This window comes from Emys orbicularis, chromosome 15, assembly GCF_028017835.1.
Source record: "Emys orbicularis isolate rEmyOrb1 chromosome 15, rEmyOrb1.hap1, whole genome shotgun sequence".
Taxonomy (NCBI): domain Eukaryota; kingdom Metazoa; phylum Chordata; order Testudines; family Emydidae; genus Emys; species Emys orbicularis.
In genome coordinates this window covers 26,628,653-26,644,933 of record NC_088697.1, presented here as the reverse complement: position 1 = coordinate 26,644,933, position 16,281 = coordinate 26,628,653, and the positions used below count along the sequence as shown (strand labels likewise).

General features: G+C 40.1%; 1 protein-coding gene across 1 annotated transcript in view; it reads left to right on the top strand.

The window, feature by feature from the left end:
- Positions 1–11,202, top strand: part of SORL1 (sortilin related receptor 1) — a 97,643-nt gene extending 86,441 nt beyond the window's left edge. The window contains exons 38-48 of the mRNA XM_065417108.1: positions 476–548; positions 2,105–2,187; positions 3,485–3,581; positions 4,751–4,935; positions 6,257–6,376; positions 6,480–6,644; positions 7,429–7,603; positions 8,205–8,311; positions 9,432–9,624; positions 9,717–9,929; positions 11,135–11,202. Coding sequence (XP_065273180.1) covers positions 476–548; positions 2,105–2,187; positions 3,485–3,581; positions 4,751–4,935; positions 6,257–6,376; positions 6,480–6,644; positions 7,429–7,603; positions 8,205–8,311; positions 9,432–9,624; positions 9,717–9,929; positions 11,135–11,202 — 1,479 coding nt within the window. The remainder of the gene's footprint in view (positions 1–475; positions 549–2,104; positions 2,188–3,484; positions 3,582–4,750; positions 4,936–6,256; positions 6,377–6,479; positions 6,645–7,428; positions 7,604–8,204; positions 8,312–9,431; positions 9,625–9,716; positions 9,930–11,134) is intronic.
- Positions 11,203–16,281: the final 5,079 nt, after the last annotated feature.

The window sequence follows — 16,281 nt, the reverse complement described above, 5'->3', positions numbered from 1 at the left end:
TAGCAGCATACAACCCTCATGAATCAAAGTAATTCTTACTGTTACTTGTATAATCCCATGTGTGTGCAAGAAGCGGGTACCTTTTAATATATGCACTATCCCTTCTATATACAGGACACTTTCTAAATAAATTGTTGGGGCCAAAATTGCTGCCAGCGTGGATTTCATGGGAGTTGTGCTAGGTTATACTGGGCAGAATTATTCCAGCCCCCCTTACTTTACATGGTTTTTTTTTTTGTAAAGATCTCGCCATATACTGTTATCTGCAATGTATCTCAATAGATTACTTTAATTAACTCTAAGCAGCTCTGCTTTATCTCTGTTCACAAACCTGATATTACCAAGTAATTAAACGAGCGCTTGTGTTTTGTTTCAAAGTCCATTTCTCATCAGTTCCATGACACCAGTAACTCTTTTCTAAACTCATTCTCTGTTCTCATTATAAAATTTTAACTCGCCTTCTAATTTGAAAAAGGTTGCTGCAGTAACTAGTCGGGGCGTAGGAAACTGGAGTGATTCCAAATCCATAACCACCATGAAAGGCAAAGGTAAACATTTTTCTGGGTTTCAATTTAAATGGACTCGAACAACACAAAAAAACTTGAACATAAGCTTTAGCATGAATAGTAATTTTCTGTCTTTTCCTTAGTGATTTAATATCTGTACTGAATTTGCTGTATTTTGTATAAACAGGAGCTATAGCATTTACACCTTAAAAAAAACATAGAGTGTCAAATTAAAAATCATAGCTCTAGACAACCAAATTCCATACTCCCATTACTAATAAATCATTTGGTTATTTATACTGAAAGAACTTTTAAAATCTATTTGGTTGGGGCTAGGTTCTGTTGATTTTTGCCTTCTGCATTTCATGTAGCTTGTAAACATAGGCTAGTCAGTTTCACTCAGGTTCCCATGCATTAGAACAAGGTTGCAATGGTTAGATTGCAGGGTAATGTTTAAATACAACAACAAAACCCTGTTTCTGTGGCATTTTTTTTTAAATCATGAAATCATTTAAATTATCAGATTTTATATCAACTTTTTTGAAATAAAACATATGTTTTCATCCCTAAGCATTAACTAGTTAGATCTAAGTGCTCTCTCCCCATTGTAACAAAGACAGGGAAGAGGAGATGATGCTACTGAAAATGCAGTATCCTTGGTAACAAAGAGCAACCAGTAACTAATCGTTAGAACTAGTTGGGAAAACAGAGGAGGAATAAATTGCAACAATTTTCATCTGCATTTTTTTCATCTGAACTTTTCAACCAGCTCTGCTTTCTATAACCTCATTCTCCTCTCTTTACCCATTACTCTAAAGTACTGGCCCCATCATGTCTTATCTTAATACATTTGGAAGCAGAAGTCTATCTTTCCTTCCACAATTAAGCCTTTTTGTAGCAGAGAGGACAGTAAGCCTGTCATCTGCTGCAGGGAAGGGAGGCATATTTTACAACACCTAAGGGACACAATAGCAATCTAAACAGATAAGGTAGGGCACCAGATGGGAAGATGATAAGACTGAACAGAGGTGTTTGCCATGCATCCTGCTTTTATTAAACTTTCCTTCAAGGGAAGGACCAAGGCCTTGGGGCCTCTTGGAAGAAATGTGTTACTGATACTTGTATCTTTCTCAATACAATCCTGATTCTGCTTCATTGAAGTCAGCGGGAGTTGCGCCGTTCACTTCAGGAGTTGCAAGAGCAACTAATTGCTTGTTTGAATTCACAAGCAATAACCTACATCCGATCCACTCTGTCTTCACCCTGTGGTTAGAAAGACAGGGAAGCATAGGGCTGTATTTTAGGATGGCCTGGTGTATAGGATCCCTTGCATTTAAGCAACCCCAGGTTAAAACAGTAACTTCCCTTTAAGATCTACCTATCAAGCGTCAGCACAGTACTCCAACAGGTTCCTGTAGGAGCAGTGATGGGTGCTAGAAAGATTCTAGCAACTTTTATAGGTGGGGAAACTCTTTGTTGGAAAAAACCTTCAGGATAGTTAGTAACTGAAAATCTGCATTTATCCAGCCCCATACAAATAGGATTGTGTTTTATGTTTTTGATGTTGAATTCATGTCTTCTTCTTCCTTTCCCTTCAGTCATCCCACCGCCTACCATCCGTATTGAGAGTTACAATGAAAACTCTATAAGTTTCACCCTGAAAGTGGACACTAACATTAAGGTAAAGTTTGAACTTCCTGGCTAGAACCAGAGCAGAGGGAGCTAGATCAGAGTCATAAATATTTGGCAGGATAAACATTATATAACATGGCTACAACAACACTGCAAACATAAAAGAGAACGACAATCCGAGTCTTGTTCAGCCAAAAAATTCTGTCCTAAAGCAAATCACCTGGTTAGAAAACAAATACACGGTCATGGACGGTTTGGGGTTTTAAGAATTATTTAATACTTAATGTGTAAGTACCTTGTTTCAGTCTGGTATTTACCATGTAATGAAAGGGTTCCCAGCTCCCATACAAAGGCAGAGGATGCTGGTAGAACTATGTATGCCTTGTAATTTAGAGAATTAATGACGTTTCTTTATGCTGTGGGCTAACACAGTTCATCTCGTATGGGAAGGTAGGTCTACCTGAGGTAGGTTTTTCCTGGAGAGTTTCAGATGAGCCCTAGGGAAAGAGAGAAGTGGGGCTTTTTTTCTATCCTGTATAATCAGTTTTCACTCAGAACACAACGAAGGCGCCTGCACTTATTGCATGGGCTGTAAATTGTATGATAGATATTTGTGTGTTGGAATCCTAAATAACAACAAGCCAGCAAAGCAAGAACAAAAAATAGCTTCCCCTTGCCTTCACCATTAAAAAATCAGAGGGAAACGGTTTCCCCAGCCTGCTAGAGTGAGATTTGGGGTGGGGGGGGAGGGAATTGTTCCGTTTTGGGATGGGAAAAAAGTCAAAATATCAAAAAAAATTATGAATTGATAATCTGAAAACCCATTTCAGATTGGGTCAATTGTTTTATTTCAATATCAAGCTTTTGTTATTTTTTAACTTCTTAGAAGTATAAATTAACTAAAATTTTCAAACGAAACTACTTTGAATCAAAAAGTGAAAACTTTTCATTTCAAAACTTTTTTTTTTTTTTTTTTTGATTTGGGAGATTCGTCGAAACAGATGATTTCTTGCAGACAGTTTCAGTTTCAACAAATCAACATTTTCTGACCAAAATTCCCGACCAGCTCTATTAAAAATACTCAGCCTTTTTTCCACAGTCTGCGTTCCCTGATGCTCCCCCCAATTACAGTGTCTCTGAACCTTAGGGGAGGAAAGATGGGGAATGGATTGAGAGACCCAGAGATAGTGGACTGGGGAGGGTAAATAAGCTCCACTTTTGACTACACCAGTATCCTTAGTTGTTACAGGAAATACAATATGAAGACTTAAAACTTTCATTCAGCAGCATATAAAAACAGCATAACAAACAGCTCATCCATTCTGTGTGGTGTTGCTCCTTGACAGGTGAATGGTTATATCGTGAACTTCTTCTGGACCTTCGATACCCACAGGCAAGAAAAAAGGACTTTGTTCCTAGATGGTGAAAAGTCAGCACAAACAGGTAAAACCTCTAGCTGGAGCTATCTTGCCTTCGGACATCCCGATGAGCAGATTGGCATTGGGGGGTTCAGGGCTTGTCCTGCAACAAGGGCTCAACTGAGCAGTCCTTAGCTTAGGATGATTACTCACGTAAATAGGAATTACTCCTGGGAGCAAGGGATTTCAGGGCTAGGCTGCAAAGCCTTGACCTTTGTGAAAACCTCAGGTAAATTGGGATGAAGCCACCAGCCTCAGAGCGTCATTGGCACATGTAGCCCCTGCCCTTTCCCTTTACACAGGGTTCTGGCCAGTGGGGCGGGGTGGTCGTGAACCCGCACCCTCATTCGTCCTCCATGCACTGCTCTGCACTGCCACAGTGGGAACATGCACCCATGGATGTGCAGAGTTCGGCACAGGCTCTGCTGCTGCCTCCATTCTCCCCCGCCAATACACAACTGAATCATTCTGGGAAGGAGGAAGGATTATCTACTAAGTGGAAACGAAAGAAAAAAAGATCTGCAGAAAATGCCAGATGACGAGCCAGAGTTTCAGACACTGGTTCCTGCTCGTGTGGACACAAATTGTGAGCAAAGCAGGTGCAATTTTGCACCCCATGAGTATTTGCAGGTGTATTTTAAGCAACATAGATGTCTAAAACCTCAGATTGGCCAGATCAGGTTGAATATTTTACCTTCATATTAAGACTGCAGCTTAGAAATTCGTACCTTCTCAGCATTGGGTCAAAGCACCACTGAGGCTAATCAAATGTGTCCCTGCTAATCAGTTAAGAACATAAGAAAGGCCGTACTGGGTCAGACCAAAGGTCCATCTAGCCCAGTATCTGTCTACCGACAGTGGCCAATGCCAGGTGCCCCAGAGGGAGTGAACCTAACAGGCAATGATCAAGTGATCTCTCTCCTGCCATCCATCTCCATCCTCTGACGAACAGAGGGAGGTTAAGGAGAAATCATTGCCATTTACTGTCATCCCAATAAAACAACTGTTTCTATTAAGTGACATGTTCCCAGGTGCAACTGTATTAAAAAATGACTCCTAATGAATGAACGTACAAAACAAATGGCCAGGTGACTGTGTATTAGTGCTTAATCTTTATTAAAGCGTTCATCTACTGTCCAAGTGATTACAAATAATTCGCTTAACCAAATGGCTCAACTTTCTCTTCTTGTTCAGTGGGTAATTTGACAGCACACACACCGTATGAAATTTCTGCTTGGGCCAAGACCGCACTGGGTGACAGCCCTTTGTCTTTTGCACATGTTGTGACCAACGGTACGAGACCTGTGTCGCCAAGCCTCAAAGCCAAAGCCATCAATCAGACTGCTGTGGAGTGTAACTGGACGGGACCGAGGAACGTCGTAAGGCTCCGTTCCTTTCTTACCTGTCATGACTTGTCTTCGGTTTAGCCTTGGAACCTCAGGCCATAAGCCGTTTGACAGAACTGTTTGATAGGCTTGTGGGAACATCCAGTCCCATCCCCTAGGAAAAGCATGGTGAACTTTGCACCATTTATAGTGATTTGCACCATGGTCTCTGCAAAACATGTGTCTGAAAAATGATGCAAATCACATCAAGTATCCTCTTAGATTGTAAGCTCTTTGGGGCAAGGACTGTCTTTGTTTCAGATATTTGTACGGCGCCTAACACAACAGGCCCCTGGCCTCTCCATCAGTGATACTCAGACTGAGGCTCGTGAGCAGCAAGTGGCTCTTTAATGTGTCTCCTGCGGCTCTTTGCAGCACATGATATTAAAACACTGTGTGATTTAATTATTAATCAATCTAAGTTATTAACCAATCAGGATGCTTTTTTCTGTGTTATTAAGCAATTGTAGTTGATAAAAATAATAATACTTGGTCAGTCATTTTGCTGTGAGAATAATATATATATTTAGCTTTATATATATATATATATATATATATATATATATATATATATATATATATATATATATATATATATATATATATATATATATATATATATATATGCTAAATATTTCCCCTTTCGCACGGTTTAAATATGAATATCTAGTACTATAGTAAATGAAACAGCAAATTCATGCAATGGTGGCTCCTGTGCGTAATGTTGATCACTAATTTGGCTCTGGAACCACTGATGTCTGAGTATCACTGCCCTACTGGCCGTGATTAGGTTCACCGTACTATCATATGCAATCTTGAATATGAGTAGCTAAAGTGGATGAGTTCTTTGTAAGGCTACATGGCCATCCTTGCTAGATACCAGAGGCGGAACAACGCACAGAGTTAAGTCAGGGAGTGAAGAAGGCAGCATCCAACTAGGGCGTTTAGGCAGACTGTGGATGCCCGTGCTGTAACTTGGACAACTGCAATATACACATTTAACTCCCTCTGATGTATCAGAGGTTCCATGGGATCTTTCATGACCCTAGCTGGTCTGGACCAAAGTTTTTTGTCTTCTCAAAAGGACAGGAACACCTCCACCCCAAAATAAAACACCGTGCTGTGACATCAGGACATTATAGATTCAAAGGAAGGGAGGCTGTGCCACATGCTAAATTTCCAGCACCTCTTTTGTCCTAGACAGTAATACATGACCCTAGATTTAATCACACAGTCTGGGTCATTTGGTAGGTTATATCCCATACAGCTGCAGAGCAGAGCTCCTGAATAGCCTCTTCTTTGTTCTTCTCTACAGGTCTATGGTGTTTTCTATGCCACATCGTTCCTAGAACTATATAGAAACCCTCATAACACCACCACTGCTTTACACAACATCACTGTGATCGTGAACAGGGACGAGCAGTACCTGTTTCTGGTAGGCGGCTTTTCTATTTACTCTTCGCACACATACAGCTTGGACTAATGTTTGCTACTGAAATCTTAAGACATGATATTAACCGGCATGTTGTCACTTTAAGGTCCGTGTGATGTCTCCGTACCAAGGACCACCTTCCGACTACATCGTGGTGAAGATGATACCGGACAATAGGCTTCCCCCTCGGCATCTGCATTCTGTGCTCACCAGAAAGACATTTGCTGTCATCAAGTGGGAGTCGCCCTACGATTCGCCTGACCAGGATATGGTAATACCTTTGCGCACGTGACTTACGCTGATGGAAAAGGATATTCAACTCTGTAAAGTGCTTTCAGATCTATTTGGGAGATATCCACTCTAACTGCAAGTTCAGTGCTCTACTAACGGAGAGCATTCAACCTCTTAGTGGTCCTGATTCTGATCTCACTTGCTTTGGGGTAACTCAGGACTAACTCCGCTGAAGTCAATGCATTTGTAAAGGGGCATTCAGATCAGAATCAGGCCCTGGGCCATTGGCCTGCTGGGTCAGTGACGTCACCTCCCTGTGCCTCAGTGTCCCTGTCTGTAAAATGGGGATAATGATGCCCACGTCCTTTGTAAAGCTCTTTGAGATAATGCTGATCTGCTGATGAAAAGTGGTATGAAAGAGCCGGGATACTACTATTGTATATATTATAATACAAGAGCTAAAAATCCTCCTTGTAAAACTGGTATCTTAAATTGAATGTAAGCATTGCAAAAGATTGTATTTTACATTGAACTACAACACAAAGTGCAGACATGAAAAAAAGAAAAAATATCTTATTCCCCAGCTGCTAGATTTAGTGAGTCAGTAAATAGCTTTCTGGGGTGTTGGTCCATCTGCTGCTAATAATGCACTATAAGAAGTTTGAAATCCCACTTGGCTTCACAGGTTTCCAACACATAGAAGACTTTGTTAAATTTGGTTCTTGCCCCGAGCCTCATGTGCTAACTGGCATTTTATATCACCAGCCACTGGATGGGAAGTAGGAGCTTCCATCATTCACTGTGTGTCACTTTCCTCCCTGCAGCTGTACGCTGTCGCAGTAAAAGATTTAATTAAAAAAACAGATAAAATCTACAAGGTGAAAACCCGTAACAGCACAGTGGAATACACCATTAAAAAGCTGGAGCCGGGAGGAAAATATCACATAATTGTTCAACTCGGAAACATGAGCAAAGAATCCAGTATGAAAATTACTACAGGTAAGGAAAAAATATTAACATTGGATAGTGAGGCAGGTTATTGCATGGCTGTCAACTAGGGGAACCTAGCATCTTTCACCAAAACACCCAATACCGCCCATAGTTGGAGGCAGGATATAGGGCTAGATGGACCACTGATCTAATCTGGTATGAGACTCCCGTGTTCCTATATCATCCAGTCCATCTTCCATACTTGAGGCCTGATCCTGAGAGATACTGAGCATTTTCAACTCCCAGGGAAAACAATAAAAAACCCTTTAATAGAGGGCAGTCAGTCAAAGTGGCAGGCAGGGAATTTTTCACCGGATTAAAATGGAGGAATTAAAAATGTCCTTTTTGTCAGAGTGAGGAAACAGAATACCTACTAGGCATGTGCTCCTCCCATTGATACCAGTTACAAAGCTCTCGTTGATTTCAGTGGTGCAGGTCCTGTGTGTCATGTCAGTGTATACAGAATACTGTGCTGAATATAAATAAATTAAATAAAATAAAATATAAGAATATAAGATAGATAGATATAAACTCTCAGTAGTGAGCTTGTTTATTGCAGTTTGAGACATTATTGATAAGTAACGTGTTTGCCCATTTTCCCCCTTTGCAGTTTCACTCTCTGCACCAGATGCCTTAAAAATTATAACGGAAAATGATCATATTCTGCTTTTTTGGAAGAGTTTAGCCTTGAAAGAAAGTAATTTTAATGAAAGCCGGGTAAGTCCTGAAGTTTGCTTTGGTTTTTATTTGTTTATTTTTTTAACTAAGAAGCTGGTTTGGTTAGAGGTGAAATGAGTGACATTTTACAGAATGGTTTGAGCCCACAATACACTAACGTGCGTGTCTGTGTATGTATATGCATGCCTGTCTGTGTGTGGATGGATAGATAGGTATCTCCCTTATTTCCCAGGATGCCTTGCCCCACACTAGCTAAAATACAGCTGTTCCAGTAAACTTCATTACCCAACCTGCCTTTGTCTCCTGTTGTTGGAGGTGAAAGACCTAGAACCACCAGGAACCAGGACAGACTCAAGGGAGAGGCAAGTTCTAGCCCTCCCTCCCTGCTTATGGAATGCCAGCCTCAGGACTCAGAGCTAGGGTCAGCATTCTGGTGTTTTTAATAAACTCCAGATTGCTTCTCTGCCAGTTCTTCCCCCTCACTGACCCAGATCCCCATCCTACAGGTATTGTTCCAGGAAAATCTGGAATGGAGTAGCATTGGCCTAGGAGGGGTGTCTTCATAAAATCATTAAAAGGGCAGTGCACCCTATTCCACAAAGTTTTCCTGATATTCCTCCTGCATGCAGGTAGCTTTGTTTATTCATTAATGCTACGAGACCCATTCCATTGGCTTTTGAGGACATCAACCTCCTCCTGAAAATCTCTACTACATGGGGCAATCAAATCGTCGAAGGGAACGGGAGTAGGACACAGAGCCTTTCGCATGTAGGTCACCACAGCAGTAGTGCCTGAAAAGTGTTATTATCTAAAGACTGAGAGAAGATCTATGGGGAGTGAATTACTGGTGCTGTCAATCCAGTTCCTAGTGGATGGGGGTCCTGGTCACAAAAGCGTCATTCCCTCTTTGGCAATTTCAGGGAGATGCTAAGCACTGAGTAATCCATGGAGGCTGAAATCTCTTAGCTCTAGACTAGTCCCCCTGGGTCAGGTTATTGACAGGGTTTCCTGAAGGAAGCTTGCACTATTGCTGTCAATGGGGTATCAACAGGGCTAAATACACTAGCAAAAAGAAGTTTAAAAAGGTGTCAGAAGTTGCTGAAGAACTGAGTGATCTGGGTTTTATTCTCTGCGGTTTCCCCCCCCCCCCGTACATCAGGGTTACGAGATACACATGTTTGACAGCACGATGAATATCACAGCTTATCTTGGGAACACCACAGAGAACTTCTTCAAAATTTCCAACCTGAAGATAGGCCACAACTATTCATTCACAGTTCAGGCCCGATGTCTTTATAGCGGACAGATGTGTGGGGAGCCTGCTACTCTTCTGTACGACGAACTAGGAACTGGTACGTTTTCATTCATTGTGTTTCTACATTGCAGTTACCTGAACACTGTAAAGCAGCAGTGGCAAATGGCCGTTTTTTCCCCCCATTCATAGGTGAAGATGCCTCTGCGTCTAAAACTGGTAAATCCACAGATGTAGCTGCCATCGTGGTCCCGATATTATTCCTATTGCTTGTGACCATGGGAATAGGGTTTGTTGTATTATACATGAGACACAGAAGACTGCAGAATAGCTTCACTGCCTTTGCAAATAGCCACTACAGCTCCCGCCTTGGGTCAGCCATATTCTCTTCCGGTGACGATTTAGGTAAGTACCACGTCCTGAAATTTTATGAGAGGTTTGTGAAGCTGTCCTGATGCACTGACCTGTGTGGTTGATAAGCTGTTGAAATTACTGCACTTCTTGATCACATTTCAGTTTCAGGGAGCAGCCTCCAAGCGACGCACAGTTTTATGTGGCCGAAGCAGCATTATTTGCAGCTCCTGTCCCATCTACCCTTGGCTCTAGGCTCAGTCTCCCTCACAGACATCTACAAGGGTGTAATCTGTACAGCATGCGAGCAGCCCCACTGACTGCCCTCTCAGCCACGCACAGCTCTGACCAAGAAGGATGTACAGTGCGTGGACAGATGCATTCTGTTTCTCCCTTATCTACCATCTCTTGGCATTTTCAGTACATGGGAGCACAAGTTCAACCCCTAACAGGGCCAGCTCAGCCACTTCATCCTTCCGAGTCAGATACACTGAGAATTCCATGCAGCTTACTGTGTTGGGGTTTCCGCCCTATGCCCATTGTAGACAAGATTCCCATGCACTTCAAAGGTTTAGGACCTCTGGAACAAACTCTCTGCTAGCATAATTCCACTGAACTCAGTTGAAGCCAGCAGAGAATCTAGTCCCATGTTTGTACTGAGAGGACACTACAGATCCCATTGAACGCTCACTGTAAGAATCCGAGTTTACTCTAGTGTCCTCAGCCAAAATTGTCCCAGTTCCACCTCCACCCGAGAGATGGCTGTATTTTCAATGGCAAATAAATTCCTGTGTGTGTATATCAGGCTGTATCCAACTCCTGTAGAACTTCCGTTGACTTAAATGGGAGCAGAATAGGCACCTAACTTCTATTTTGGGTTCTGGGGGGCGCTTTGGGATGAGTCTCTGTGGATTTGTTCATGTTCTAGTTGAAGTCTGTTGGTAGGGTTTGATCCCATGTGGTGGATCAGGCTCTACATAAATATAAGCTGCTTTTTATTATTGTTACTCCAAGGTCTCCTATTAATGCAAAACTGCTGTGTTTGAACCGAAATCTACAACATGAAGCAAATTGTCCTCTGCTACTTCAGTTAGGGAGGGGAAATTGGCTCAAATGGTCAAGCACTTGCTTAGCCTGCCCCGCTACATTTTTTCTGGGTTATGCAGGAGGTCAGACAAGATGATGTAATGGTCCCTTCTGGTCTTAGAATGCATGGAACTACTGTAGCTATGTGACAGAGCGTTCTGTTTACTTTCCAGGAGAGGACGACGACGAAGCCCCTATGATAACTGGATTCTCAGATGACGTTCCCATGGTCATCGCATGAAGCGCATTTCTGACTGTAAACCAAATGGTGTAAATATTTTATTTGATAAAAATAGTTGATGGTTTATTTTAAAAATGCACTTTGAGTTGCAATACATTATTTTTATATGGGCCAAAAAATAATAAAAAAAATACACTTTGTAGTAATCAACTGTGAACTGCAGACCAGGTTGATTTAGAAACGAATTGCTTTGTTTTAACATTAATTTAGTCTTACAAGGCTGTGCTTGCTGGGCATGCTTTTAAGTCTGTGAGATGTTTTCTGTTGACTAAATTGGCTACTCTTTTTATTTTTCTAAAACAATAAGAAATTTATTTTAAAAAATTCAGGAGATTATATATATATATATAGAGAGAGAGAGAGAGAGAGAGAGGGAGACAAGTAATATAGTCCCTGAAGGTTTTACATTTACTTTAAAAAAAATTCTTTGGACTTTGTTTTATATGAAAGTATTTTTGTTGTGTTAATTTATTGGGAAATATGCTTTAGATCAGATTTTCAGAGTCGTCAGACATTGTATACCTTGTATAGAATGTGCGCCACTTTATCTTGCCCGGCAGCAGATTTTTGGTATCACAATCATTGTTACTGCAATAATAATAAAAAAAAATAGTTAATATTAATTCCCCCCCATTATTAAAAAACTGGGTCAAAATTTTAAAACATTGGGGCCCAATTCAGCAAAGCACTTCAGCCCTTTCTTACCTTTAAGCATGTACTTAAATCCCATTGATTTCATTGGGACTTATGCTTCAGTGCTTTCCTGAATCAGATTTGGGGGCCTAAAGTGAGGTGTACTTAAAGACTTAAAATGTAAGTGGCCTGATTTTCAGAAAGGAGACCCACAGCTCTCACTGGCTTCAGGGAGAGAGTCAATCAGGCCACTTTTTGATCCTGAGTCAGTCAAAGTACTTAGGTATGTGCCTACCAATAGTCACGTAAATATTCCCCATGGAAGTCACCACTCATGTACATAGAGTTACGCACATACTTAAATACATTGCTGAGTCAGTGTCTAATTTAGGTGATTAAGGTCCAGGTTGTGCAGATACTTGTTCACGTGGGTAACTTTACACATGTTAGTACCACTGACTTCCAGAGTACTAGTCCCATGAGTGAAGTTACTTGTGTGTAACTGGTTAGAGATCTGGCCCTTAACATGGATTTAGATGACTAACCCTAAGCCCCAAAGTTTTCAGTTCTGGCCCTTACTTTCTGCCTAACAGAACTAGAGTCCATGTTGTTCTGTGCTTCACCAGCATTGTCCTAAATGCTTTAGGGTTACGTACAGTAGTGGATTTGCTAACCTTGCCCTTCATTTGTAGCCTGATCCTTTAGTTACATATATTATTGACAAAAATTGGAAACTAACAGGAAAAAGTGGCCACTAACTGTCTTTAAAAACACATTTCAATACATGCTGTCAAATCCAATTAGACAAACATGTTTCCTCTATTGAACTTCTTTAAGATGCTAATATATTGATGGGCAGTGGGGGTGGAGGGTGGGGACACGCTAGCTAAAACTAGAGAAAGTGCTTTGATTGCAGGTTTTCCACAGTCTTATGAAGCTATATTTATCTGAAAATCTGAATTCATTTGGGGTTACAAAAGGATACTATATTCCTTCATTGCTGTTTCCTAAAAGTAGCTGTGGTTTTAACTTCAACTTCATAAGTAACATATATATTCAGATCACTATCTGTTATGCACTTACTGTAGACACACCACTGGCTACCAAGCTAAACATTAGCAGTTAAAAATGTCTGGTACTATTGTCTAGCTTTTTTGTGACAGTAGAGTTTGAATCCCACCGCACTGAGTCAAAACTACTTGCCAGCCGGAGAGCAAATGATGTAAGTGAGTGTTCACGGATCACATCTATACATACTTTGTATATGCAAAGCCTATCAGCTCTACACCAGTAAAATATAATGTGTCATCTTGTTATGATATAAATATTTTATTTTAACCAAAAGTATCTTTGTTGTGTAACTTGAAAATATAATTGCAGTCTTCCTATGGATAGAGTGAGAACAGAAGGGTCAACTATGTTTAGATAAACAAGTGATTCATTTAATTTCAAATAAGAAAATGTATAAACAGTAGAAGTTCTGTATGGTTCAATACATAAAAAAATTCTAAATATATTTTCAGCTACTGACAGAGTGTCATTCCCAAGTGACAAATTGGTTCTTTTTTTTTTTTTTTTTCCGGGGGACCAGAATTGAATGGGATTTTGTGGACACTGCTTCTTTATTTTAAGCTTGTAGAGTTGTGACTTGCTTTTTTTACATGGTTTGAGGGCCTGATGCTATTCTGAGATACAACTTTTGAGTAACTCCAGCAAACTTTGGTGTAAATGAAATCACTCCTGATTTATACTAGTGTACCCAAGATCAAAAATCTGACCCTGAGTGACAAATTCCTAGATTTATTGAAAGATTCAAATACTTGAAAAGTGGGGAAACAACCACATCCCTGGGTTCTCTCTTTCTTTCTTTTGGCCATTATTTCTTATTAAACAGATATTTCTGCACGATCACTAAAAAAATTAGCATAACAGTAACTCAGAAGGTGTGTGTGTGTGTCTATAGAACACTGATATTGGCCAAATCCTCTATGCTTTACTCATCTAAGCAGTCCCATTGACTTCAGTGGAACTACTCACCTGAGTAAGGCAAGCAAAATTTGGCCTATTGCCTTTTGTTCCTATATAGGGAAACACACGCTAAGGACCAACTCCAATAACTAACCTCATGGCCATTTTAAAGACGCTACGACGATTCCTCAGTCTGATGTTTTCAAACTTTTGAAGTTAAAGACCTACTTCAGGTTGGGTGACTGATCATTTCTTGTCACTTAGTCCAGTTTCACTGCATTCACTTCTCAGCTGTACAAAACATAGAAACTGTTTCCAGTTTGAAACACTTTGTTGCAAATGAAAAATACTCCTGGTTAACAGTGCCTCAGTTAATGCAATGTGGGTCTGCACATTTGCCTGAGCATTGCTTTTGCTTGCTGAAGGGTTTAAATGGCACTTAAGCAGGTCATAGACCTTGTGCGAGCTCTCCTGGGGGTGAATTTCACCTTGTGTGACTAGTGCTGTAATGGAGAAATATCCTCAACCCTCAAAACTTTCCCTTACAGCAAAAATAACCACTGTGCTGTTAGCAAAGCAGCCTTACAGGGCTAGTGTATTTTATATAAATAGAAAATTATAAGCTCCGGGGAGCATGAGCAAGATCGATGCAGTTATGGGTAAATTGTATATTTTTTATGAACTTTTGAAGCACAGAATCTTGTTCACAGATATGGGCGGGGGTTGTTGTAAATATGGTACACACAATACAGATCCAGATTTTGTTCTTGGTTTGTTTCAGTAGCTTTATGAAATGTGAAGCGAATTGTTACCTTAAATGTTGGGAGGTGACTGGGCTTTTCCTTACTGTAGCAAAACAAAATTATTGAATACTTCAGCTAAAAGGCTGTCTGTTGTACCCTGGTTATGGTGACTCTTCCGGTTATTCAACCCTGATTGAACATTTGAGTCTGTTTTATTGTTCACGACACACATTAGAAGCAAGCTGGCACTCTTAAGTCCATTTGAACTAAAGACAACAACTTTTAACTGTGTTGGCCCTTTAGTTTTTGATAGTATATGGTGAAATATACATGGAGATACCATTTCCTAAACTTCAGGGGGGTAGCCGGGTTAGTCTGTATTCACAAAAACAACAAGGAGTCCGGTGGCACCTTAAAGGCTAACAGGTTTAGTTAGGCATACGCTTTCGTGGGTAAAAAACCCACTTCTTCAGATGCATGGAGTGAAAATTTCCTAAACTTGAAATCTGAGGGCTCCTTCAGGCAAATGAAACCAGGTCCAGTTTTTCCCTTCACCGTGAACAAATTACTTCAGTTCCTTGTATAGCAAAAGCCTCGTCCATAAAATGGTGATCTGCACTCAGCTCTCTACTGAAAATACTACACTGATTTCATACGTAGCACCTCCACTAACTGCAGTATACATTCTGCATGTAGAACTGGCACATGAAGAGATTTCGATCTCGCGGTCAGAGATCAAAACTATATTATATATGTAGGATTGTGAAAATCCTGATTGCCAAAACCCATATTTACTCTTCTTGGCTTTCTAGCAGAATGGTACTACCGGTTAATGGAATTTTCACCAGACTGAATCCAGCACAAGTCAGTATTTGGTAAAAAAAACAGTACAGCCTTGTGCCACAGATGCACACACAAAGAATCAGCATGTTTTTATCTGTTTACAGGGACCTCAAAAGGTTTAAAGAAAGATTTAGCTGATTTGTCAGTACAACTTTAGAAACTGTATTCAAGAAAGACAAGAATAATATTTTCCTATACAAATTCCACATCTCTTTCAAATGGACTTCAGAACGTGACTGGCGTAATTGAATTAGTAACCTTGGATCCAGAGAGCTTCTTCACTTAGAGTGCCAACTTCAAGGGTTTTTATATATATATATATATATATATATATATATATATATATATATATATATATATATATATATATATATAAAACCAGTGATCATTCTAAACTCTCAGCACCCAGTACAGGCAACCTGTCTCATCCATTCCCATCAGCATTAGCTTCACCTCTGTAAGCTCTTAAAGTGATGTTTAGACATTTATCATTTCAATTGCTTTTCTATGTTTCTTTCAGTCATCTGATTTCTGCTGCAGATTTTGGTATCTTATTGCACAATTTTGAAGGATTTTTTTTTGTCTTTCAATGTCAGACTTTTTTCACTGAATAAATAAAAATTGAGTCAAGAAAACGAATGTTAAAAAAATCTGTTCTACACATGTCTTGAGTTATTTTTTGGAGTACAATAAAAATGTGTTTGATGCTATTTCTGAACAGGGATTTTGTTTTTAATTTAAAGGATGTATTTTGTAAATAGAGTTGTCAATGACAGAGTCTGAAATTGACCCACTGTGGCATGCCAGCTATTCTCATTTAAGTGATGCCTGCTCTCATGGTTTTAATCACAAGGCTCATGGTATTTGTTTTCCTTAAAGTCTCAATTCCTAA